The following is a 26,833-nucleotide window of genomic DNA, read 5'->3' as shown; positions in this document are numbered from 1 at the left end:
CTGCTCGCGTGCCGTCTTTGGCACGCGTGCCATAGGTTGCCTGCCCCTGCCCTGGGTGCTACTACCATAATATAAATAACAACAGGATCCCACACATTCTGTTCTGTTCTATTCCATTCCATTCTGGGTCTTATCCTGCCTGCATCACTGTCGTATCTGAGTGCCTTACAAGTTCCTTTTGGCAAGAAACTTTTCTTCTCCAGGATGGAGCTACAGCCCCCCACTCTTGATTGTAGCAGCACTAAAGGAAGTGAAGTGCCACTGTCTATCATATATATAAAAAATACACAGCTTTGCTGCTGGGATATGGTCTTACAGGAGACCTGCTGCAGCTTAGCTGATCAATACTTCACTTTTTAAAAGATGCCTAAATGCATATTTACTCAATAGACCTTGGCGGCTTCAAAGGTAGTGTCTCTCTGGTCAGTAATCTCTTTCAGTAAGAAAAAATGTCAGTGAACTTCAGAGCTCATGGAAATTACTCGGCTGAGCACCCTGGAAACCGTTGTTCCTCACCACACCACAGCCATATGCTTCTCAAACCCTGGGTGGCAGGGGTTACTTCGGGAGTGGGGAGGAAGGAATGGGGAATTCAGGTTCCTTGCACATTCAGGATATGTTTTTAGCTAGTCTGCGGATGCCATCTGGCCTTCAGATTTCCTGCCCACAAAGGAACTGCAGGCACAAGTCTTCATAGTTGCATTCTGATGGCCTGATTTGCACCTGTGATTGGGTAGCTTGATGTGTTACCGTCCAAGACTTGGGCTTGCAAGGCCAGCCTCTTTTGTGGAGGGGTGCTGGAACAATGTGCAGAGTGGGGGTGCTGAGAGCCATTGAACCAAACTGTAAACCCCGTACATGATGGAAACCACTTCAAGCCAGGGGGTGCGGCTGCACCCCTAGTTCCCGCACCTATCCTTTTGTGGGTGCAAATTGTACCCTCCAAAGGAAGGCCTGCCCACTGAAAAGTTGGCCCCAGATCCTCGGCCACTCTGCAATAGTGGTGTTTGGGTTTTGGAATGTGGATGCCTTGTCCACTAAGAAAACCTGGAGCCTCCAACTCAGGTCCGCATCTCTCATCAGGCTCAGACAATGCAGCCAGTCTGCTTTCCCAGCATCTGGCCAAACTACGGGCATGGCTGAGAATGAGTTGACTGAAGCTCGCTGGTGATGCTGATTGGTAGGGGAAGCATCTCGGGGGCAGGGCATAGGTGAGCCATCTCTGGGTGGTACATACTTATGGGTTACATCTCTCTGGTTCTTCAACAACTCCTTGACTTTTAATGGTGGCTGGAAGTACCCTGTTCTCTCTGTTTAGCTGGAAGGTGACCATGCCCCTCTCTTGCTGTGGAAAGCACCTGTTATCCTGGTTTTTGTGGCCTCCAGACTGGATGATTGCAATGTGCTGCCCTAGAAAGCCATTCAGAGGCTTCAGCTGGTGCTGAACACAGCTGCTTGCTTCACTGTGAGCTTTGCAGTGCTGGCTCCCAGTTCATTTCTGGAGCGGAACCATTACCATGGGATTCGTGACCAATCACACAGCATATATGAGAAAGAGTGGAGAGTTTGCAAACACTCCATAGGCTGAAAATTGTTAATCCAAATGCCCCCTCAGATACATCACGAACATTGATTAGTCAGTAAATCAGGATGGGTTTGTGAGCGACTCTCAAATGATTATTTGCAACAAGTAATCAGCCCAGCTCTATTAGCAGAAGGCCTGAAGATTGAATGAAACCTGCTGGCCTCCATAAGAAATGCAGATGCCTCTTCAGGAAATTGCAGTTTTTACAACGTGAGGTACATAGGATAGACTTGCACAAGCCATGTGCTGGGAGCACAGCGGTAACATAAATGCAGGTATGTTCTGCCTTAGGATTCTACAGAGCTCTGCAAGTTTGCCACCAATCCTTGAATTTACGCTTAAACTACAGGCCTAAAAACCTAACGTTTGCTCAAACCCAAGTCAATTAGAGTAATTTTCCCTCCCCCTCCTCTTCTTTGCTTCCTGAATTACAAGTGAAAACCTCTTAGCATAGTGGGTACAATTGCTCAGTAATTGGTAAAGTAACTGTAACTGCACTGTCATTTGTATGTAGTGACATGTAATTGCACAGTAAGCCTGGCTGTGGTTGCACGAGTGAAATGCAGTTTGTAATTATAATGTAAAGCCAAATGCTGGCTTCCAGTCCCACTTCCATTGTATCACAGAGTTCCTTTGTTGAAGGGTGCTGATGGATTTGGGTGTCATTTGGCTGCATGTTAACTGCTGAAGAGAATGGTTGGTTGGTGGTCTATGCTTTCCTCGGCTAGTGGCCTATCTTTTCCATCTTTCTAGCCGAAAGATGGAACAGACCTACTAGACCCTGCAGTCCATATCCCTGCAAACACAAGATAAAGATTTCCCGAGAGCTTCTGTCCTGTTTGTTTAAATATCTCCCCAAATTAGCCTTTTTGATACTTTCCTGTTGGAAAGATCTTGAAATCAGCTGATGGAAGAGATGCTTGTTATCTCCTTGCAAAGACCCAAATGCCTTCTGATGCTGAATCTGTATTCCTATTGGCTGTCTGGGTCGGCTTTGCTGGAAGCATGAGCAGCCTAAGTGTGTGTATGCATACTGCAGTCTGCAGTAGCCAAGCCTGTGATAACTGGCGTGAGTAGCCAAGTACCTGCCACTGTATAAAGAGCGGACTTCTAACTATTAGCTGTAAATCAAAAGCAAGACCTGGCCATTGCGGACAGCCTTATCCCCAATGAATATCTGGGATAGTTTTGCAGACTGTTGAGATCCCTGGGAAAAGGCCCTTCTGCTGCTCTGTTTTTTGATTAGTGAGAGAGACGCTGCCAAAACGAAAGCGAGGAGGAACTGGGGATAGCTAATCCCATCCATAGGATTTCCCCAAAATATGGATTAGGCAGTGTTCTTTATCTGGGGCTGTTTAGAGACACAGAACTAAAGCAGATGTTTAAAGGACAATTGAGGTTTACTGTAGCCCCTGTTCAGGCCGGCTCCCTGATATCTGGCACTTAAATCCGCCAGCTTGGCCAAGTTGCTCTCTTCTGCTTGTGGGATCAGATGAGGTTGTGGAAAGAGGTGCGTCAGAACTGTAATCCGTCCGCTGAGATTCAAGTTCTTAGAGGCCCTGACAATCCCTAGCGAGAGCAGAGATGGGCACAAGCCACAGTCGGCTCAGCAAAGTCATTCTTTCCAGTAGAGCTTGGAGCTGTTTTTAATGGATTTAATCTAGGGAATATCATGGTCCTGCCAGAATCCGTCACTAAATCAAACCATTCTTCGCACATCCACCTGATTTTCCTAAGCAAATGTACTGCTCGGCCAGGGTGTCCCATTGGCAGCAGCTCTGACGCTGCAGTCATCTGTTTATCCATCCACAGAATGGGGACGATGAAAACAGAGGCAGTGAGAGTTTCCCCAATGGTCCTGCCAATGTCCCTCAGCCCTGAACTGGAGCGGGAGCTGCTAGGGCTTAGAGAACAATCTTGCCCCCGTGTTAATTGAATGGGGAACTGCCAGCTATTTCATGTGACAGTGTTTCAGATCTATAGAGCACCTTGGGTATAAGCGGTCCCTAGGGGGGTGCGGGAGGCTGAGCCAGCCCCCATGGGGGTTGGGGAGGGAGCTCCACCCAGTCCCGCCACAGCTCTAGCTCTGCTCCGACCCCACCTACAGCTGCGGCCCAGCTCCCGAACCTGCACCTGACCCTGTCCCCAGCCTCAGCGTGGCTCCACACCTGGCTGGGGGCCCAGCTGCCAGCCCCCACCATGGCCTGGCTGCAGCTCCGCCCCCAGCCTCAGCCCCTGGCCACGTCTCTGTTCCCGGCCTCATCCCCAGCCTCAGCCCCTGGCCACGTCTCTGTTCCCGGCCTCAGCCCCAGCCTCAGCCCCTGGCCACGTCTCTGTTCCCGGCCTCAGCCCCAGCCTCAGCCCCTGGCCACGTCTCTGTTCCCGGCCTCAGCCCCTGGCCACGTCTCTGTTCCCGGCCTCAGCCCCAGCCTCAGCCCCTGGCCACGTCTCTGTTCCCGGCCTCAGCCCCTGGCCACGTCTCTGTTCCCGGCCTCAGCCCCTGGCCACGTCTCTGTTCCCGGCCTCAGCCCCTGGCCACGTCTCTGTTCCCGGCCTCAGCCCCAGCCTCAGCCCCTGGCCACGTCTCTGTTCCCGGCCTCAGCCCCGGCCTCAGCCCCTGGCCACGTCTCTGTTCCCGGCCTCAGCCCCTGGCCACGTCTCTGTTCCCGGCCTCAGCCCCAGCCTCAGCCCCTGGCCACGTCTCTGTTCCCGGCCTCAGCCCCTGGCCACGTCTCTGTTCCCGGCCTCAGCCCCAGCCTCAGCCCCTGGCCACGTCTCTGTTCCCGGCCTCAGCCCCTGGCCACGTCTCTGTTCCCGGCCTCAGCCCCTGGCCACGTCTCTGTTCCCGGCCTCAGCCCCAGCCTCAGCCCCTGGCCACGTCTCTGTTCCCGGCCTCAGCCCCTGGTCACGTCTCTGTTCCCGGCCTCAGCCCCTGGCCACGTCTCTGTTCCCGGCCTCAGCCCCAGCCTCAGCCCCTGGCCACGTCTCTGTTCCCGGCCTCAGCCCCTGGCCACGTCTCTGTTCCCGGCCTCAGCCCCTGGCCACGTCTCTGTTCCCGGCCTCAGCCCCTGGCCACGTCTCTGTTCCCGGCCTCAGCCCCAGCCTCAGCCCCTGGCCACGTCTCTGTTCCCGGCCTCAGCCCCAGCCTCAGCCCCTGGCCACGTCTCTGTTCCCGGCCTCAGCCCCTGGCCACGTCTCTGTTCCCGGCCTCAGCCCCTGGCCACGTCTCTGTTCCCGGCCTCAGCCCCTGGCCACGTCTCTGTTCCCGGCCTCAGCCCCTGGCCACGTCTCTGTTCCCGGCCTCAGCCCCTGGCCACGTCTCTGTTCCCGGCCTCAGCCCCTGGCCACGTCTCTGTTCCCGGCCTCAGCCCCAGCCTCAGCCCCTGGCCACGTCTCTGTTCCCGGCCTCAGCCCCTGGCCACGTCTCTGTTCCCGGCCTCAGCCCCAGCCTCAGCCCCTGGCCACGTCTCTGTTCCCGGCCTCAGCCCCTGGCCACGTCTCTGTTCCCGGCCTCAGCCCCAGCCTCAGCCCCTGGCCACGTCTCTGTTCCCGGCCTCAGCCCCTGGCCACGTCTCTGTTCCCGGCCTCAGCCCCTGGCCACGTCTCTGTTCCCGGCCTCAGCCCCAGCCTCAGCCCCTGGCCACGTCTCTGTTCCCGGCCTCAGCCCCTGGCCACGTCTCTGTTCCCGGCCTCAGCCCCTGGCCACGTCTCTGTTCCCGGCCTCAGCCCCAGCCTCAGCCCCTGGCCACGTCTCTGTTCCCGGCCTCAGCCCCTGGTCACGTCTCTGTTCCCGGCCTCAGCCCCTGGCCACGTCTCTGTTCCCGGCCTCAGCCCCAGCCTCAGCCCCTGGCCACGTCTCTGTTCCCGGCCTCAGCCCCTGGCCACGTCTCTGTTCCCGGCCTCAGCCCCTGGCCACGTCTCTGTTCCCGGCCTCAGCCCCAGCCTCAGCCCCTGGCCACGTCTCTGTTCCCGGCCTCAGCCCCAGCCTCAGCCCCTGGCCACGTCTCTGTTCCCGGCCTCAGCCCCTGGCCACGTCTCTGTTCCCGGCCTCAGCCCCTGGCCACGTCTCTGTTCCCGGCCTCAGCCCCTGGCCACGTCTCTGTTCCCGGCCTCAGCCCCTGGCCACGTCTCTGTTCCCGGCCTCAGCCCCAGCCTCAGCCCCTGGCCACGTCTCTGTTCCCGGCCTCAGCCCCAGCCTCAGCCCCTGGCCACGTCTCTGTTCCCGGCCTCAGCCCCAGCCTCAGCCCCTGGCCACGTCTCTGTTCCCGGCCTCAGCCCCTGGCCACGTCTCTGTTCCCGGCCTCAGCCCCAGCCTCAGCCCCTGGCCACGTCTCTGTTCCCGGCCTCAGCCCCTGGCCACGTCTCTGTTCCCGGCCTCAGCCCCTGGCCACGTCTCTGTTCCCGGCCTCAGCCCCGGCCTCAGCCCCTGGCCACGTCTCTGTTCCCGGCCTCAGCCCCTGGCCACGTCTCTGTTCCCGGCCTCAGCCCCTGGCCACGTCTCTGTTCCCGGCCTCAGCCCCTGGCCACGTCTCTGTTCCCGGCCTCAGCCCCTGGCCACGTCTCTGTTCCCGGCCTCAGCCCCTGGCCACGTCTCTGTTCCCGGCCTCAGCCCCAGCCTCAGCCCCTGGCCACGTCTCTGTTCCCGGCCTCAGCCCCTGGCCACGTCTCTGTTCCCGGCCTCAGCCCCTGGCCACGTCTCTGTTCCCGGCCTCAGCCCCTGGCCACGTCTCTGTTCCCGGCCTCAGCCCCAGCCTCAGCCCCTGGCCACGTCTCTGTTCCCGGCCTCAGCCCCTGGCCACGTCTCTGTTCCCGGCCTCATCCCCAGCCTCAGCCCCTGGCCACGTCTCTGTTCCCGGCCTCAGCCCCTGGCCACGTCTCTGTTCCCGGCCTCAGCCCCTGGCCACGTCTCTGTTCCCGGCCTCAGCCCCTGGCCACGTCTCTGTTCCCGGCCTCAGCCCCTGGCCACGTCTCTGTTCCCGGCCTCAGCCCCAGCCTCAGCCCCTGGCCACGTCTCTGTTCCCGGCCTCAGCCCCAGCCTCAGCCCCTGGCCACGTCTCTGTTCCCGGCCTCAGCCCCTGGCCACGTCTCTGTTCCCGGCCTCAGCCCCGGCCTCAGCCCCTGGCCACGTCTCTGTTCCCGGCCTCAGCCCCGGCCTCAGCCCCTGGCCACGTCTCTGTTCCCGGCCTCAGCCCCGGCCTCAGCCCCTGGCCACGTCTCTGTTCCCGGCCTCAGCCCCAGCCTCAGCCCCTGGCCACGTCTCTGTTCCCGGCCTCAGCCCCAGCCTCAGCCCCTGGCCACGTCTCTGTTCCCGGCCTCAGCCCCTGGCCACGTCTCTGTTCCCGGCCTCAGCCCCTGGCCACGTCTCTGTTCCCGGCCTCAGCCCCTGGCCACGTCTCTGTTCCCAGCCTCAGCCCCTGGCCACGTCTCTGTTCCCGGCCTCAGCCCCAGCCTCAGCCCCTGGCCACGTCTCTGTTCCCGGCCTCAGCCCCTGGCCACGTCTCTGTTCCCGGCCTCAGCCCCTGGCCACGTCTCTGTTCCCGGCCTCAGCCCCTGGCCACGTCTCTGTTCCCGGCCTCAGCCCCTGGCCACGTCTCTGTTCCCGGCCTCAGCCCCTGGCCACGTCTCTGTTCCCGGCCTCAGCCCCAGCCTCAGCCCCTGGCCACGTCTCTGTTCCCGGCCTCAGCCCCAGCCTCAGCCCCTGGCCACGTCTCTGTTCCCGGCCTCAGCCCCTGGCCACGTCTCTGTTCCCGGCCTCAGCCCCTGGCCACGTCTCTGTTCCCGGCCTCAGCCCCTGGCCACGTCTCTGTTCCCGGCCTCAGCCCCTGGCCACGTCTCTGTTCCCGGCCTCAGCCCCTGGCCACGTCTCTGTTCCCGGCCTCAGCCCCTGGCCACGTCTCTGTTCCCGGCCTCAGCCCCAGCCTCAGCCCCTGGCCACGTCTCTGTTCCCGGCCTCAGCCCCTGGCCACGTCTCTGTTCCCGGCCTCATCCCCAGCCTCAGCCCCTGGCCACGTCTCTGTTCCCGGCCTCAGCCCCTGGCCACGTCTCTGTTCCCGGCCTCATCCCCAGCCTCAGCCCCTGGCCACGTCTCTGTTCCCGGCCTCAGCCCCTGGCCACGTCTCTGTTCCCGGCCTCAGCCCCGGCCTCAGCCCCTGGCCACGTCTCTGTTCCCGGCCTCAGCCCCGGCCTCAGCCCCTGGCCACGTCTCTGTTCCCGGCCTCAGCCCCTGGCCACGTCTCTGTTCCCGGCCTCAGCCCCTGGCCACGTCTCTGTTCCCGGCCTCAGCCCCTGGCCACGTCTCTGTTCCCGGCCTCAGCCCCAGCCTCAGCCCCTGGCCACGTCTCTGTTCCCGGCCTCAGCCCCTGGCCACGTCTCTGTTCCCGGCCTCAGCCCCAGCCTCAGCCCCTGGCCACGTCTCTGTTCCCGGCCTCAGCCCCAGCCTCAGCCCCTGGCCACGTCTCTGTTCCCGGCCTCAGCCCCAGCCTCAGCCCCTGGCCACGTCTCTGTTCCCGGCCTCAGCCCCAGCCTCAGCCCCTGGCCACGTCTCTGTTCCCGGCCTCAGCCCCTGGCCACGTCTCTGTTCCCGGCCTCATCCCCAGCCTCAGCCCCTGGCGGTGGCTGCATTCCCAGACTGGGGCCTAAACTGGAGGCGGGGCTGAGGTTGGAACTGCACCCAGCCACGGGCCTGGCTGCCAGCCCCCATCATGGCCCGGCTGCGGCTATGCTCCTGCCACCCGCCCTCAGCCTTGTTCCCTGGCCGCAGCTCCGGCCCCAGGCCCAGCCACCCCCAGCTGTGGCCCAGCCCCCTTATCCCTGTCTGTGTCCCAGTTCACCCAACCCGAGCCATGGCCCTGCTCCTGGCCCTGGCTCCAGGGAGGGCTGGGGGGGCATGAACAGGGGGAAGTGGGGTGTGTGACCCTCAAAAGTTTGGGGACCATCGCTCTAACAGCACCTTACAAATTAATCTGTCCTCACATTACACTGGAGAGGGAAGGTTCTATTATTATCCCCATTTTGCAGGTGGGAAACTGAGGCCGAAAGAGATGAAGTGACTTGCCACAGGTCACACAATTTGTGTCAGAGTCAGGAATTGAACCCCAATTTCCTAGTGTCCAGTCCTGTATCTCAGTCACACAACTGTCTGCAGCTCATAATATGATTTTCTAGGCTGGATTTGAACTGACACAGTGAGTAAGAGGGAGGCAAAACACTGATCCTATTCACGTTCCCTTGGTCTGTCCTTTTGCATCTTTCAGATGTTCTAATTCAGGCAACAGCCATCCTGGAACATCTGGCATTCCTGGTGCATTAATGCACTAGCTGCAGTTTTCGTTCTTAAAAGTAGTTAATACAAAATTGTCTAGCTGAGAAGGCTCTGGAGAATTTAGCCCGGCTTCTTTATATTGCCTTTAGGAGTGTCTGGAATTGAAAATAAACCTGTACTCACAGCTCCTGACCTCCCCATCATAAATCTGAACTTACTTTAATGTTTCTCCTGACTAAAGGAGACGGATATATTGCTGTCTTAGCAGTGTATAAGATATAAACACTATAGCTGAGAGCAACAACTGCAAGGGGCTGGGTGGTCGTATAGATAGGGGGCTTTTTTGTATCTCTGCAGTCGATCTTGGAGAAAGAATCATATTAGCTGAAAATCATTACTGTGTGGTTTGTTTCACTTGCTAGCCTCAGTTCACTTTCAGACCTAGAGGACAGTTGCCTGCATCGCGAAAGGTATCCCTATTGTTGCCTTATTGGCATTTGTGTCAGAGAAAGTGATTGAATGATCCATGGAGACTGAACTAGACATGGTCTGGCAGGGTTAGAGAACGTTGTGGGGGACTCTGACCCTGCAGCTGTCTCTTCTGAGGAGGATAGCAGGCATTTCACTCTTGAAAAGTACCCATGAGCACAAGGCTGTGTTTCTTGTAAAAGCTTGGATGAAATCAACAGGGTTTCACCTTTTGTTTTGCATCTCAAATGGACAAAATTGTGAAATCGATCTGATTTCAATGCAAAATGCAAGTTCATTTGGAGCCAGGTCCAGTCTCAACCAGAAGGAAATAAGTCATGGTGATCAGAGTTTAAGTCTCCATTTATCTGGAGGTGTACTCTCGCTCAGCCAGCAGTTCTTGTGCTCAGTGCAGGAATCACTGGGTGAGATTTTACAGCCTGCATCATGCAAGAGGGCAGAAAAGATGATCACAATGGGCCCTTCTGCCCTTAAGCTCTTTCAGCCAGACCGGTCAGTGTTTGCTGCAGTGAGGTGAGTGGAGTACGCGGGTAGATAGTTATACCAGGGATGCCTTGACCTCATGTCTAAGGATCACGTACCGACCTGTCTTCGCCTCTCAGTGCTTGCCCGCACCAGCCCTGGTGTTTTGGGTGGGGTTTCATACCCTGGATCCAGAGTGAAGTGTCTTGGTTCCCATTAATGAAATGCATCTTTTTAGTGGCGAAATAGGTTCCCCCTTCTTTCTTCAAAGTCATGAGAAGGAAAAGGGGATTTTTTTTTTCACACCAATAGGATGGGACTTCTTCATTTCCTTCTCTGTCTGTCTGACAAGTGGGTCAGGCTAAATGTGGGCCTGGTTTTGTTACAGATGTGAAACACAAATCACGTTAACTGCAAGGTTCGCTAAGGGTTCTGGTCGCACTGGGCCTGATTGCAAGTGAATTTTGTTGCAATTTACCCGTCATAGAACATCACAACTGCTATTCTACCTCAGACCAACAGTCCATGTAGCTTGCTGTCCTGTCTCTGACAATGGCCAATACCAAATGCTTCAGAGAGAAACCCAGAAGCAGACCGCTATTGAATAATCAACTCATAGTTTGTTTCTTCCTGACCCCGTGCAGTTAGTAATTGGCTGATGCCCTGAAGCATGATTATTTATATCTCATTTATATTTTTTATCCTATCTAATGGAACTGTTGATGTTTCCATCCATATACAGGGCTGGCCTTACCATGAGGTGAACTGAGGCGGTCGCCTCAGGTGCCAGACTAGGGGTGTGTGTGGGGGGGGCGCCACTAAGACCCAGAGTGTAGAAAATTGTGTCTGCTCTATGTATGTATTCTCTCTGCTCTAGATGTACAGAGATGGTGGAGTGCTGTGCTGGAGGAAAGAGGGCACAAGAGACATAACAGGCAGGCAGGAGAAAAGGTGAGAGGGAATAACAGAAAGCTGCAGGGAGATAGAGGAGGAGGAGCCTCTTATGGACCTCTCTAGCACCCCCAGGAGCCTGGACTGATTAACACCAGCTTCTCAGGGAGCTTCCTGTTTCCTGCTGCTTCCCTGAACCCACTTGCGGAGAACAGGCAGTCAACTGACATAGTAGGAGCCAGTTAGGCCCTTAAGATGCTGATATCTTCCCTCACCCAGGCCCTGCTACCAGCCTGCTTATTTGTTCCCTTCAATTGGGTGTTGAGAGCCACTATTGCTGGCACAGAACAGCAGTCATGAGTGAAAGAAGAAAACACCCCTCGGGGGCAGCATTCAGAAAAAGAAAGCAAGCAAAGGAAGCTTTTTTGTCTAAGCAGGAAGGAGCTCTCCTGAGATACATAGACACAAATGTTCACGGTGAGCCTTCCGGCCCCAGTGAGGATGTGAGTGGTGAGGAGATGCCTGATCTTCCAGTTTGTCAGAGGGCAGGTGACCTGGCAGCTACTGCAGCATCAATATCTCTTTCTCAAATGGATGTAACCGTGCACATTCCTGAAGAAAAGTGTAGATCAGAGAAGAGTGTGGTGGAGGCGCAAGAAACAGCTGCTGCTGAGTTTAGTTCCTTAAGTCTAGATGATCCAGGACTGTGGACCCACTTGAGCAGTGGCCTGAGGGACTTCCTTGTACTGCGTGGGCCACAGCAAGTGAAAAACTTCATGTTCCCCAAAGACAATGAAAATAGAAGTTTCCATCCAGCACTTTACTGGTGTGAAATCCCCAATGGTGACAAAGTGGAGAAGCCATGGCTTATGTACTCAAAAACCCAGAATGGTGCATACTGTTTTTGTTGCAAACTCTTCCAGTCTAATGTTCCAGCCACATTAGGTTCTACAGGAAGAAAGGACTGGAAAAATCTGGCCAGAAATCTGGCATGCCAGGAGAAGGCAGCAAATCACCAGAGGGCATTCCATAGGTGGAAAGAGCTTGAGATGCCACTAAGGTTAAAGGCAACCATAGATGATCAGCATCAAGAGAAGATTGCATCAGAGTTTCTTTACTGACAAAATGTTCTGAAAAGGCTCATTGCCATTGTGAGACTGCTTGCTACCCAAAACCTAGCACTGCGTGGAACTTCAGATCAGCTGTATGTGCCACACAATGGAAACTTCCTTAAAATTGTGGAGCTGATGGCTGAGTTTGATGCTGTACTCCAGGAGCATCTAAGAAGAGTCATCACCCAAGAAATGTACACACACCACTACCCTGGAAAAACAATTCAAAATGAGATCATACAGTTACTGGCAACAAAAGTCAAACAGAAGATTGTGGCAGATCTGAAGTCAGCAAGATATTACTCTGTTATTCTGGACTGCACACCTGACATCAGCCATATGGAAGAAACGACTTTAATGGTGAGTTTTGTAACAACAACAGAACCTAGTGAAAATGTCCCTGAAATGAGAGCATTTTCTAGAATTTATTGACATTGATGATACTACAGGGGCTGGTATGACAAACGTGCTTCTTAAAAAGCTGGAAGATACAGGAATTGCGATAGCTGACATGAGAGGTCAGGGCTACGATAATGGTGCCAACACGAGAGGAAAGAACAGAGGAGTGCAGACACAGATCCGAGAGTTAAACCCTCGAGCTGTTTTTGTCCCATGCAGTTCTCATTCATTGAACTTGGTGGTCAGTGATGCAGCATCAGCTTCTAGTGAGGCTGCTGAATTTTTTAATGTAATTCAAAGCATCTATGTATTTTTCTCTGCATCAACTCTCTGACACTGAAACCACTGAGTGCCACACGATGGGAAAGTCGAGTGGAGGCGATAAAGCCTATCAAACATCAAATGGGGAAGATAGATGATGCCATAGTTGCCATTATGGAGGATAATGCTATTGACAGCAACTGTTCGTGGGAGAACAGTGGCAGAGGGAAATGGAATCACCAGAAACATACATAACTTCAAATTTCTGTGTGGCTTAGTGTTGTGGCATGACATACTGTTTGAAATAAATGTTGTAAGCAAGAGGCTCCAAGGTGTTGACCTTGATATATCTGGAGCAATGGAACAACTGGACAAAGCAAAGTCATACCTACAGACTTACCGGTCAGATGAGGGATTTCAAAATGTTCTGAAGAGTGCACAGAAATTGGCAGAGGAACTTCACACTGAAGCTATTTTCCCACCTATTTGTGAATACAAGAGTCACTGAAGAAGAAGACATTTTGATTATGAGGCACAGGATAATCCCATAAGAGACCCCAAACAACAATTCAAAGTTGAATTCTTTAACCAGGTGCTAGATTGTGCAATACAGTCAGTTGAAGAACATTTCATGCAGCTCAAGGAACACAGCAGTATATTTGGGATGTTGTATGATATTCCAAAACTCCTCACTATACCTGAAGAAGCACTACACCAGCAATGCCGGGCACTAGAGACAGTGTTGACACGTGATGACATGCGCGATATTGATGCGAGTGATTTAGGTGATGAAGTGAAAGCCCTTTCAAGATACATTTCAGCAGGATCAACTCCAAAGGCTGTTGTGGAAAATATGTGCACAAATAAGATGACCACCCTCTTTCCAAATGCTTTTGTTGCTCTGCGCATACTTCTAACACTTCCTGTAACAGTTGCCAGTGGAGAACGCAGCTTCTCCAAGCTGCATTTAATAAAAACACATCTACGCTCCACAATGACACAGGAGAGGCTGGTCAGCCTTGCAACCATCTCAGTAGAGCAAGAGCAGGCCCAGATTGTGGACCTTCAGGAAGCAGTTCAAATCTTTGCAACCAAGAAGGCCCGGAAAGCACCACTTTGATTATTCAAACTGTTAGAGGGCTTATTCCTTCACCCATGTACTTCCCTGGTCCTTCTCACATGAACAGAGAGCAACAATACCCGAAGTCCAAAGGTGCAAACAATTCGATGTTTATTGGGGTGAACTTCCAGCAAGCATGATTCCAGTTTCCTTCCTTAGTATCCTCCTTCCCAGCTCTGACACCACAGAGCCTTACACCTGTGTCCCTGTTCCCATTCCTACCCTTAGCCAAACATGATTCCAACTTCCTTACTCCCATTCCCATTTCCCCCTTTAGCAAAACATGATTCCAATTTTCTTACCCCCATTCCCTGTTCCCATCTCACACACCCACATGCCCACCCACACCCAGTCACTTCCTCATTGACTACAGATTATATAGTAAAACTTGAGTTCTGCTTAGCTATACCTTAACCAATCATTTTCCTGAAATTTAACTAACCAATCCTAACATATTGTAACATGATTATGTAACCAATTATATCCCACCACCTTAATTAGTTTACACCCAGCAAAATTAATTATACAGCAGACAGGAACAATCACAGAACCAGACTGAGATTATACAGACAAACAACAGCAAAGTGGGAACTATAATGACAAGACAATACAGAAGTGAGGATTTCACATCCCAGCTATTGATAAGTGAGTTCTTGCCAGACAGGATGCTATCAAACTAAGTTTCCTTTTACATTTTCTAGGCACTTCCCTTTCTCTGGAGGTGATAGGAACTATCAGGACAGGATTGTATTCCTAACAGCCGAATAGCACCTTATTTCAGTGTGACTAGTTTGGAATGTGAGGATGTGACTGTTTGCTTCCCAGTTTATGGCTGCCTCTGCTGCTTAGCCAAAGGCCTTAGCCTAAGAACAGGGCCTCAGACTGTCACAGTAAGAGAAGGCCCTTACACCAGCAGACAGTGATTTTGATTCTTTCTTTTATACCTCTATCACTAGCCAAGTGATAAGAATACACCTAAATTCTTAGAGTATAGGCCTTTACAGACAGGCCTGAATATCTATATCCTAACACAAACAGATAAAAATGCCAGTGTTTGCTCTGCAGACAAGAAAAGTTACATTTGCTGTTCAGGCATTTGAAAGTTAAGTGTTACTTAACATTTTTGAACAGGGCATTTTAAGTTGTTAGTTCTCCTCTATTGGGGTAGGTAGCAAAGCAGTACCATGAAAGGAGTAGAATAGGAAGAAGGCAGAATTGAGACCTTTCAAAGTTTTGGCCCTAGCAAAGGGACATGGTGGCGTCATTTGAGCTCCCCGCCTCAGGTGCCAAAATGTTGTGGGCCGGCCCTGTCCATATAAATATTCAAACACTACTAGGGTCTTGGTCCCAATGGTATCTAGCTTCATTGAGTTCTACAGGGTAATCACTGTGTACAATTAGGTTACACAAAGGATGAATCTGGTCTTTGGAGTTTGGCCATATACCTTTTATGCTTAGTATAAAGGATATATTGCCAAACTCCAAAGACCAGATTCTACCAGCTTGTAAACTAGTAGCACCCAAGATGTGACTCATGGAGTCCTAAGATTTGATCCAGGGTTGCTCTCTGAGTTGATGTTTTAACTCCGAAGGTGCAGTTCCCAGAGATTAATGATTCTAATAGGCTAGAGCTCAGGTCTTGCTGTTCTTTTCTAATATCTCTTTAAATGCTTGGGGGGGGGGGCTTTGTATGTTTCTAACTATTTTAAAGACACATTACTCTCCTGTTCAATAAAACCATCTGCAATTATTCCCTGTAATTGCCAGGTGAGGACAAACCTGATCAACTTCAGGCTTTTATTGCTAGGGAACTCAAGCAAGAGCAGTAATTTCTAGCCATGTGTCAAGGAAGATATGAGCAAATATAAAGCAAATATAACAGTAATGCTCATAATCATTTATTATTGATCTAAGAAAATTAGATAGACATTCTGCACGCTTATTTAATTAACACTTATAGGCCTCAATCCAGCAAAGCATTTAAGCACATGCTTAAGTGCTTTGATGGATCAGGTCCATAGAACCTATTGCCTTGGCAAATGTGCTATTATACACCACACTCTGGCCATCTAGGGCTGCTTCCTCGTCACCACCTAGTGCTCCGTGATCAACTGGAATGTTGCAACACCAGCACTGATAGAACTGCAAAAGCACATAGAGCTAAAGGAGAGGACCTCTGTTAACAGGGTAGGGTCTCCTAACATCCAGTCCAATGCCCTCCTCACCAAACCGCGTTGCCTAGAGCTAGGGTAGAAGAGATGCCTCTGCCAATGCCATCTGCTGCAGCGTATACATTGCCTATTGATGTTCTAGGAAGCACCATCAAAGAAGCCTAACCATATGCTAAACCAAATGCATTCACAGCTTCCACCACGTTCTGATGGCTGTCCACTTTGGGCTCTCGTGGACCGAGTTCCAAATATGAAGTCCTCTGCTGCCAATCCTGAGGCGTTCAGGTCCAGAAAGAGACAGTAGCAGCCCAGAAGATCATAGTGGCTGTGAAGGTGTATAAGTGGGAAGGGGCAGTTTTTCAGGTTGTTAGGGCTTTACAGATGTCTTCAGCACTTGGAAAGAAAGAGAGAGCCACTACAGAGCTCCAGTTACAGAACTTGTCCTCCATGGACCCAAAGTCCTTTACAGACATTTAATGAGTTAATCCTCCTCAAAATCCCCCTCTGAGGCAGGTAGGTGTTAGTGACCTCCATTTTACAGAGGGGAAACTGAGACCCAGAGAGGTTAGCTGACTTGACCAAGCTCACATTGTGTGATTTGGGGGAGCAGGAATAGAACCCAGGAGTCCTGACTCTGATTCCCTTAGAGAGACAAGGTGGGTGAGGTAATATCTTTTAGTGGAACAGCTTATGTTGGTGAGAGAGACAGGCTTCCGAGCCACACAGAGCCCTTCTTCAGGTCTGGGAAATGAGTCCCTTGTGATTTATGTGCATTTCTGACACAAACTGGGAATGTTTAAGCTGAGATTCTTAACAGACCATGGGCTTGGTTGTTAGGCCATGAATGATAAACTAATAGGCAAAAGGATGAGGTGATGTGGTCCAGTGGGTAGGGGACTGGACTAGGATTCAGGAGGGCCTGGGTTTTATTCATGACCCTACCACTGACTTGCTGTGTAAGAGTGGGCTATTTACCTTCCCAAAAGTGGGGGAGGGGGAAGGGCCCCCCACCCCTTGGCAAGCCGGAAGCTAAAGCTGGGCTGCGTAGCCATGACCCTCTACCCGCTCAGAGTAGGGGAGGGGTCCAAGAGCAGCCTGTGTCCCTGCCCCTGGGGTCCCCACTCCTGGGGCCCCCGCCCAGGCCAGGTGGAGGGTCTGAGGTTCTCCACAGCTGACCTTGTGGCTCTTATCCTGACCTGGCTCCGGTTGCGGGTGGAACCTCAGAGCAGGGCTGCCCAGAGGATTCAGGGGGCCTGGGGTCTTCGGCGGCGGGGGGTCCTTCCGCTCCAAATCTTCGGGGCACTTCACTGAAGACATGGAGTGGAACAAGCGGCGGTGGAGCGGCGGGTCCTTCACTCTGGGTGTGTTCGGCAGCACTGAAGGACGTGCCCCCGAAAACTCTTATGGGGGCCCCTCCGGGAGCTGGGGCCTGGGGCAAATTGCCCCACTTGCCACCGCTGCCCCCCCCCCCCCGGTGGCCCTAACTCAGAGTCATAGCCCAGCCATGGTAAGAGCTGTGCAGGCAGCTGTGGGGAGCCGAGGTATCTCCACCTGCCCTAGGTGGGGAGCCTGGGGGGTGGGGACAAAGGCTGGAGCTGCTCTTGGGGCTCCCCCACCCCAGGCAGTTGGATGGTCCATGGCTCCCCAAAGCTGCCGGGCTCCTTGGCTGGGCTCCACCTGCCGGCCTGGCCAGGGGTGGGGTCTGTAGCGAAAAGTTAACAGACCAGGTTGTCCATTTTCAAAAGAGGGAGGGCCAGGGCCTCCCCGCCCCCCATTGCAGCATCCCTAGCTATTTGTCCGTCTTGTCTCTTTAGATTGTAAGATCTATGGGCCAGGGACTCTCTCTTTAGAGTGTGTGTGTGAGTGTGTGTGTGTGTACAGCATCTGGTATGGGGCCCTGATCTTGGCTGGGGCCCCTTAGGTACTCCTGTATTATTTAAACTGGGTACCGTGGCCTTATGCTCTCTCTCCCCCCCGCCCCCTTCTGTTCACAGCTGTTAACAATTGATGACAATTTCTGTGGCCTGGATATGAATGCCCCCCTGGGAGTATCGGAGATGGTGCGAGGACTCCCCATCTTCACCGAGGATGGGGACAGGATGACATCTGTGATCGCCTATGTCTACAAGAACCACTCACTGGCATTCGTGGGCACCAAGAGTGGCAAGATGAAAAAGGTAGGCCTGGCCCAGCGTGGCCTTCCTAAGTCAGTGCTGCTAGTTGCTATGGAGACTGACTGTGTCGAGATGAGTGGGAAGCGTCTTATAGGCCTGGTGCATGGTTACCTGTTATGTGAGTTGAATTGTATCGGTTGGTGCAAGATTGCACTTTAGCTCTGAGGGATTAGGCTGACGTGACTGAGGGGATAAGTCTTCTAATGTTGCACCTTCCAGAAGATGGTGGCCATGGGTCTAGCCACCTTCAGACTTTGGTATAGCGTAGATCTAAGTACAAACTTTCTCAGCTCAGACTGTCTAATTAAATGGCTGATCACAGGGTGTCTGTGGGTGCTGTGGAGGAAGAACTTACTGGTGCTATGGGTTATTAAGAAATATGACTCATGCTTTGGAGATGTTCCTTCAGAGCGATGTGACCAGACATGCTTTTACCACAAACCTAGCACAGAAGTTAGTGGATGCTTTATCTGGGTAAGGCTGAGTGTGTGTTTATGCAAAGGGAGAGGGATTTCTATGAAAGAAGAGCTGTGTTTGAAAGGTAATAAGTATTGTGTTTACTGGGTAACCATGGTTGACTCCATATAAATAAATACTCTCTTTATGGAATCTGGGCTTAAGTCCCTCTCAAAGTTACTAGACACCCTCCAAATGAACTGTATATGTCCATGGCTTAGCTGTAGCTTTGATTGTAACAGCTGCTGTCATTTATTGTCTGGGGCACTTGTGTTTGTCTTCTGAAGCTAAAGCCAAGACGGAAAGACTTTTACCAGTGGTTTTGGCAGGTGTTTTATTCTTAAGCTACTAAGAGCCATTAAAGGTAACCTTCCAATGCTAAAAATGGGCTCTGTGCCCCCTTTTAGAGCCCTATATGATGCAGCAACAGGCTGGCAGTGTTTGCCTGAATAATGGAGCCAGAGGATGTTCCTGCTGCAAAGTGATGTGTATCGTTACCACATCAGAATAATGAGGTGTGGGAGTGGCTCTCTAGAGTGGAGAACTAGGATGTGTACTGAGCAGTCCTCATGGAGGAGCCTTGGAAGCTGCCAATCTTGGGAAGAAGACTTGGGCTGGATTTTGTGTGTCATTTTGAATTCCCCTTGTGAATAAAAGTAAACCCCGAGAGAGAGAGTGTGTGCGTGTGTGTGTGTGTGTGTGTGTGTGTGTGTGGTGGGGAGGCGGGGTGTGTGTGTGTGTTGGGGGGGTTAACTGGTGACCTGTTATAACTTGTGTGGACTGTGTATGGAGCGGGGTGAGGGAAGTCACTTGCTCACAGGTATCTTCTGCTTGCTTTTTATCTTAGAAATATCAGGCATGTCAAGTCTGGTCCTGCCTTCCCTGTTCATGTGGAGGTCTGCCCTGGAGGACCAAGATATGTTCATTGGGAACTGTTTCAGTCCTTAATTAAAGGGGGTAGGGCTGTCGAATAAGAGTATTTTTCTTCTTGCCGCTGTGTGTTCAGACATGTGTGAAATGGGCTCAACCAAAACAAGCTAAGTCGTTTGTAAACCATTTGAGTAAAAATCATTTTCCCCTCCACCATTTAATTACTTTTCACTTCCCTGTTATCCGTGATGTCATTGTAACCCAGCTAATTCTCCAACAGCTTATAGTGTCTGCTAGGAAAAAATAGGGGAGATGAGATCTGAATTAAAAATGTTTAAAAAAAATTAGACTGCACCCCCAACACTTTCATACCTTCTTTATGTATCATAAGATGCAAAATAAGGCACAAGCTCTCACCTTTTCCCCCTCCTTTGCAGGTCATTTTACAGAATCTAGGAACTGATCTCTTTCTGTTGGGAGCATAGAAAACCCGGGCATACGGGCTGGGAAGGCTTTTATTTTTACAGTGTGTGGTGGAGACCAGGGGCATCCTTTTAGGGTAAAGAATCAGAGGAGGGAAGCTGAGCTGCTGACAGGAAACTTTGAGAGCTGCCTTTTGTTCCATGTTTACTAAATGTGAATAATGTTCTGCAGACTGTAGCTAACAGGGAATGGACGTGAGAGCAGTGCAGGAGCACAGGGGCTGGGATCAGCAGTCAGCCAACGAAGTGTCTTTTTGAGAGGCAGCTTTCCCCATGCAGTGTGTGGAAAGCTGCATTAGCCCAGGAAATGCTTCTGTCTTTGTATTTGTTTTGGCCCAGCAAATCTGGGGTATCCATTCCCTGCAGAAATCTCTCTCATTCCATCATCCCTCTTGCTAGGAGAACAGGATCTGACTCCCAGCAATGCTGCTTCTGTGACTCCCGTTCAGCCTAGAAGGATGGCCTGTGAGCAACGGCTCTGAGCTTAGAACACCAGCCTCCCTCCCCTTCCAAATCCCACACATCCTGGGAAATTTAAAGGGCCGGTCTGATGCTCAGACATTGCTCCCTCGCATTGCAGGCGCATGTCCTTGCCACTAGTTCTGCTCAAGAGCCTTGGTTTTTCTCCTGGGACAAACTGGCATCTGCCAAGCCATCTTGAGCTTTTTGGGGCTTCACATTTGGTTTGGTCTCCTCGTCACGTTGGAGGTCTTGTTCCATAGCAGGAGAAGAGGAGTGGCCGAGCTCTCGGTTCCAGCTCTCCCCATTGATGCTGCCGCTGCTAACCCATCCAATCAGCATAGTGTTTGATTTGGGGTTAGAGAAATACCTCCTATGGGCAAATCAGTCTCTGAAATAACCTGTGTAGGCTCAGATGAACTTATGGTCCCCTCTGGACCAAGGCCAAGGGTTTCCCAGTGCCTGTCTCCAAATGGGTCCTAGCAACGATGGTATTTCACTGCTCCTCCTCCCCCTCCCCCTCCAGACAGCTGGTGTAATGTTACCTGCAGGGTAACACCTGGTGATCCATTTCTGGGTCAGCCAGATTGTGTGAGCAATATTGCACAAGGGATGGAGTTATTATGCACTTGTTTGCCTTAAAGGTACAGAATCTATTTACTTCTTGATACTGAAAGGTTTGTTGCAAGTAAGTAGCAGACCGTTTTGGAGAACCCTGTTTCTCTGCAGTTAAGAATGTACTGTTTTTGTGTGTGTGTGTGTGTGTGTGTGTGTGTGTGTTTATTTTTATATAAACGATACATATTGTATCTCAGGTTCTCAAGATGTGCAATTTGTGGAAGCCCTGCAAACTACTCAGTCATAAAGCAATATTAGTTGGTTGATGTACAAATATTATACATTTGTTATACATTCCATCAAAGGAATTTTCCAGTGACATACAACTGAAGTAAAATATTGTGCTTTACAAGAACACATCATTAGAATGAAAACTAGCTGTGTATTGAGAGTCTGGCCATGTAACCAAGACAGTCTGGCCATGTAACCAAGACAACAATGAAGGAGGAAAAAAAAGGGAAAAACCAAGCTAGAAGTGGAGTGGAAAAAGAGTGAATGAAACAGAATGAAGAGATAAAAAGGACAAAAAGCAAAGTGGTCTAGAGGGAAAATTCCCCACGGCACAAGCACGTATTAGAAACTGGAAATATTAATTGAAATGTTTGGTGAAGGTTGGTGTCATTTATGAGCTGAGAGGAGGGTTGGCTCAGTGGTTAGAGACTTGGGAAACCCAGATTCAATTCCCTGCTCTGCCACAGACTGTGTGTGGCCTTGCGGAAATCACTTAGCCTCTCTGGGCTTCAGTTTCCCATCTGTAAAATGGGGATAATACTTACCTTGCACAGAGGAGTGCTGTAAGGATTAGTACATTAAAGATTGTGAAGTGCTTAGATATATGGTAATGGTGGCCTTATAAATTCCTTACATAAAGTATATGTCTTTGGAAGAGAGAGAAAACCAAAGTCTTGATCACCTGTGATCACTAAAACTCTGTGGGGACCCTAGAATTGTGGATAGATCAATCTATAGACTGCAAGGAAGCTGTGTCCATGCTGCATATCAACCAGCCCTTGTGTTAGGGAAGGGCAGATGACCATGCAAAGCAAAGTTGAGGTTCTATGTGTGTGTGTGTGTGTTGGGGGGGGGGGGGTTGAGGTTTGGCCTAGGGAGAAGGCCGTAGCAGCTCAACCCTGTGGGGAGTGATTTCCACCCAACTCTCTCAACAGGGCTGTGCTGTAACCAGGCGCCATAGTTGTGCAGGGGGAGGAATAGATTGATTTATTCAACAACATTTTACCAGGATAAATAACTCTCGGAGATGGGAAAACAGAAGAGGAGCGAGCGTGGTAGTGGTGGCTGTGTGTGAGTTTGTGTAACTGGGCAGCACGGCTGCAGAATACTAAAGCACTTGTGTAAGGAGGAGGAATTTTTTTTTTCTTTTCACCCCTTATTCCATCAGTGTCCAAAGAAACTGAGCAAATAAAGGAGCCCTAGGTTTGTCATGTGGAGATGGTGAGTTCCCATTAATTGCAGGTAAACACAATGATCCTTTACTATTTATCCATGCGATTAGGTTTCTGAATATGCAGCTGATGATGAGCTGGTTTTGATGTTCCTTGGAGGACACTCGGTTGCTGATGGCTCCATGCAAGGTGTCAGCAGAGAAACCAACTTTTCTCCTTCCTTCTGCTTTGAGGGAGTATGATTTGTGAAAGTTATTTTTTTAAATATTTGGTGACTGGACTTGACTACAGTGCACAATAACAGTGTGAAGTCTCCCACATCTGCTGAGAGGTCATCTCCTCCCAGCTTCTGATATCAGCTGGAGTCTGCAAATTATTCTACCTTCTGGTGATGGAGCTGGAAGATACATCCCTCTCTGTTCTATTTATTGATATCTCTGAAAGTTCTCTTCATCCTCCAGACATGTAGAGCCATATTATGAAAGATCTGTGACCCTGGAAGGGTTTATGGTTCTCTAGATTAATGTAGTTCCATCTCCATTGCCTGTATGCTTCAGAAGAGTGATTCAGTCTCTGTGGCCCATCCAGTCCTTGACACAACAAAAGAGCACGAGTGCAGTGGTGGGGTTTACATGGACAACTGCTTACTGGGAACTGGAGTGAGACCCACTAATTTGGTCCATGTAAGCCACTTAAAAGCCACAGATGGTAATGACATTTGGTTACTACTATCATGAGATGTACTCCAGCATGATCTAAAGGTGAGAGGCACTTGGATACCAGGGTGATGGGTGCAATATAAGGGCCTAAATAGATAGAAAGGCTTGTGTGTCCCATTACCAAACTCCTGTGGCATCCAGTTCCACTTCCTCTTTCCGTTTCAGCACCTGAGAACGGGCCCATTTTTTTTTTTTACTATCCGTAATCTCCTCTGAGGTGGAGGTGGGGTTGCATGGGATGAGGGTTTCCCCCATGGTCGGTGCCCTATGTATCCTGCAATTCCATGGCTGCAGAAATTGTTGTGGAATCAGTTCCTTGCCATTTCAGAATCAAATCTACAAACCAAGGGGCTGGAGCTGGTCCTTGGCACCAAACTAGACCTGACACTTGTTTTGGACATCTGCTGAGTGCCGTCAGTGCAAGTTACCACTCCCACCCAGCGTGTAACACAACACGATCATTTACATCACTGCTTAGTACCCTGGCCCTTCCAGCTAGATCCTGTTCGTGCAACATACTGCAAAGCTCTCAAGGTTCCTTTTGGTGCCTAGTACAGCAGAAAAACTCCTTTCCATCCATTGCAAAGAATTTACAGTTCCCAGCAAGAACCGGATTTGAAAGAAGCTATTGGCTTGTTCTGGCAAAGAGCATCACCTGGCTCCCTTGAAGACCCCCTGGCTATTAAACCATCCAGCCATCAAGGTGCTGAGAGGTTGTATTTACTGAGCACTTTCTTGACTTGTTTTCTGTCTCTTGTGTGCGTTGCGTGCTGCTGTTTTTTTCCTCCTGAGGCTCTGATTCAGAAGCGCCTTGGCGTGTCATGGGAGATGAGGTCTCGGAGCCATGCAATGAGACTTGCAAATGAAAATATAATCACCCCCCAGATCCAATCTGTACTTCAAAGTCTAGGGGCAATTGGTTGCTGCTGCCCCCAAGTGATTTGTATTGGCAGTGCTACCCCATGCCTTTTTACTTAAAATTTAACACCAGCCCAACAGAAACATCAGAATCAAAGGGACCGCTGGCTGTGAGAGAAGCAGGGGCCATGTGATACCGCACCAAGGGCTTTCCCATGGGAAACTGCAGTCTGAACTCAACTGACTTAACTCCAAAGCAGCCAAAGTTGTCACAAGGCTAACTCATGGGGCAGGCTCTTCCTGGTAAGGTGGGGCAGGATGCCATGCCATGTAGGATGCTCTGTGCTGCTTTGGAGGCAGCCGAAATGCTATGCCATGAGGGCTCGTCTTAGGTTGGAGAGGACAGTTAGCCATGCGCTGCGGTGGGCTGTCTTGCTGGCCACGGGGGGTGCTGCACCCTACAGACCTCTGTGGGCCATGCACTGAAGGATGCCATGATTTGCAGCGATGCTTCAGGGTTCTTTGGGCAGGTGGGGTTCTCTGTGCTGCAGCACGCGCTATGCTGTAGGCGCCATGGGGTATGCCGGCTGTTGGGCTGGACAGGCTGCTCCTTGTGGTGTGTGAATCTCCTACTGTAGATAACCATGCACTGCCCTCCCACGGTTACATCACAGGATACCATGGTGCAGTGGGACCAAAGAAGAACTGAGGCACCAATGGTCTCTGCATTGCTGTCTCCCCCCACCCAACAATCCTTCTCATTTGTTACTTGATGGATATTAAGTAATCAGCTTATTTCTTCATCTGCCCCTCCAGCTTCCCAGTGATGTCAAAGTGGGACTCTATAGCTTGTCAACTCTCCATCTAGCACCCCGCTAGACAGCCCAGCCAAAAATGGTGAAGTCTTCTTTTATTTTTTCTCCTTGGCTGGCTAGCTCTTTTAGTGCCTCTTGCGTCTGTCTTTCACTTGATTGCCTCTTGCCTGCTGACCCCTCTTACGGGGAGTTGGGTTAAGTGCGATTCTCCTAATTAATTTTGCTTTAATTTAATCTTTTGAAAGAATTTTATCAAAAGAAGGAACCTCTTTTCTCCCCTCCTTATTTCATGGGCTAGTTTAATGCACGATCTCTGGGTTTATTTTTCGATTTCCCCCTGTCTCCAGATAGGCTGTCATTTGCATATTTGATTAAGCTTCTTACGTTATCAGGAAGCTAGTTGGAATAACAGCCAGTCCCTGATAAGGCACTGCACATCCATCTCTCTTTCACCATGAGCCACATTATTCCCCCCACCACCCTCATTTGCCTGGGGTAGCTGTTTCCTATGTCACTGCCACTCCTGCCTTGTGTTTTTCCTCTCTTTGATCTGGTTGCTGATCTCTGGCCCAGGCTGTAGTTGAATGTGGTTGTCAAAGTGTGGCAGCCTATTCTTAGAGGTGGGAGTGAGCTGATTGGTGGTGTTCAGACTGACAGCCTTGGTGACCAAGGGCCTGATTCAAGAACTGAAATGACACCGGTGTAAATCTGGAGTCACTCCCTCCATCCAAGTGAACAAAACTCATCTGAGAGCGGGATCTGGCTGCATAAGTTCTCTTCCCTGGGGGGAGGGAGAAGCAATAAAAAGTTCCCCCACCACCCCCTTGTCTGCCTCATGCCTCCATTGGAGGAGTCACCTCTGGGGTATTTATGAGTGTTGTCAGAAGGTAGCTTGTTTCCATAACTCATTCATCCCTCTCTGACTTCTTTGCTGAGACTCTCAGCAAGAGGGTATCCCATTCAGTGACATTCATGGTGGTGGTTTTGTGATCTAAATACCTGGCCACAGAACAGGAGAGCTGATGGGCGGGGTAGGGAGGGGCGTAATTCATGGGGGGAAAGATTTTTTTTTCTTGTTTTTCCCCAAAATTGTCAATGTCATCAAAAATTCAAAATATTGTGACCTCTGTTCACCAGCTGCAGACACAGCTGTGCTGTGTTTGAACCATGAACAATTCCCCTTCACTCTGTAATATTCTTCCTTTAAATGAGCTGTTGATGCCTTGTGAAAACCTTTGGGGAATGTTCTACGTAGAATCAATTCCTCTCCAAATGCCCCAGCACCTGCCACTTGAACTACAGGAGACTCTCCAATAGCTTTTAACAGTATAGGGCCTAAGACACAGAGTTGAATAGTTCTGATTCCATTCAGCAGAGGGTAGTGATGCACGTAGACGTTGCTGAAAGGGACACTGTGAGGCTATTAACTGTAGGCCAGTGTGTTCTGTTTTGGGTGCCCTGTGTTTGAATATGTTGGCCTTGAATCAGTAGTTCCCAAACTTTAACAACCTGTGAACCCCTTTCACAGAAAATGTCAAGTCTTTCAAACCCCCTCCTAAAAATGAATATTTCCAGGGATATTCTCCTTTACCGGAGTATAAATTATAAAAGCAGTGATCTTGGAAATATAAAATTTGTTTTTATGACATGCTTATTACACACTATTTATCATTAATTATCTATCATTACAGTCTTTTTATTACATTATGAAAACAGCAACACTCTTCCAAGATCTCACTTTCGTAGCTTGTATCACTTTGAATAAGTCTGTTATAAGACAAAGTTCCTATGTTTCATCAAGGAGTATCAGATGTGAAACAGCATGAAGGTATTTAAGAAGCCAACTCAGAGAGTTCCTCCTACACAAGCATTCAGGTCTTGAGCAGTCCAGGCAAACGACCCACGGTACAACAAAACTTAACTTGTTTGTCATAATAATTTTAAAAACAACACTAGCTGCCTATTTAATTTTAAAAACAGCAAAAAACATCCCCCTCCCTTTCCATTTCTTATAAGGAGTCTTGAAGTTTAAATCTCCTCAGTGTGATAGAAATGCTTGCTTTGATCTGCTTAGCCCTTGGAAGTCTAGGGGCTGCGGGTTGCTGGCCCCATGCTGCCTGGGGTCCCTAGGGACAGCTCTGTCCACCATTAGGGAATTTTTCCCCTGAGACCCCCCTGTAACATTTCACAAACCCCCAAAGGTTCACGAACTCCAGTTTGGGAACCAC

The 26,833-nt window shown here is 50.8% G+C and overlaps 1 protein-coding gene across 1 annotated transcript in view; it reads left to right on the top strand.

Annotated features, from left to right (window-relative positions):
* The window catches only part of PLXNA4 (plexin A4), a 577,512-nt gene that overhangs the window by 18,515 nt on the left and 532,164 nt on the right, over positions 1 to 26,833 (top strand). Inside the window, exon 2 of the mRNA XM_084633028.1 lies at positions 17,746 to 17,928. Within this exon, the coding sequence (XP_084489154.1) occupies positions 17,746 to 17,928 (183 nt within the window). The remainder of the gene's footprint in view (positions 1 to 17,745; positions 17,929 to 26,833) is intronic.

Source organism: Lepidochelys olivacea (assembly GCF_965140295.1).
Source record: "Lepidochelys olivacea isolate rLepOli2 genome assembly, chromosome: 1".
Lineage (NCBI taxonomy): Eukaryota > Metazoa > Chordata > Testudines > Cheloniidae > Lepidochelys > Lepidochelys olivacea.
The sequence above is the reverse complement of the archived record's forward strand: the minus strand, read 5'-3'. Positions and strand labels throughout refer to the sequence as shown.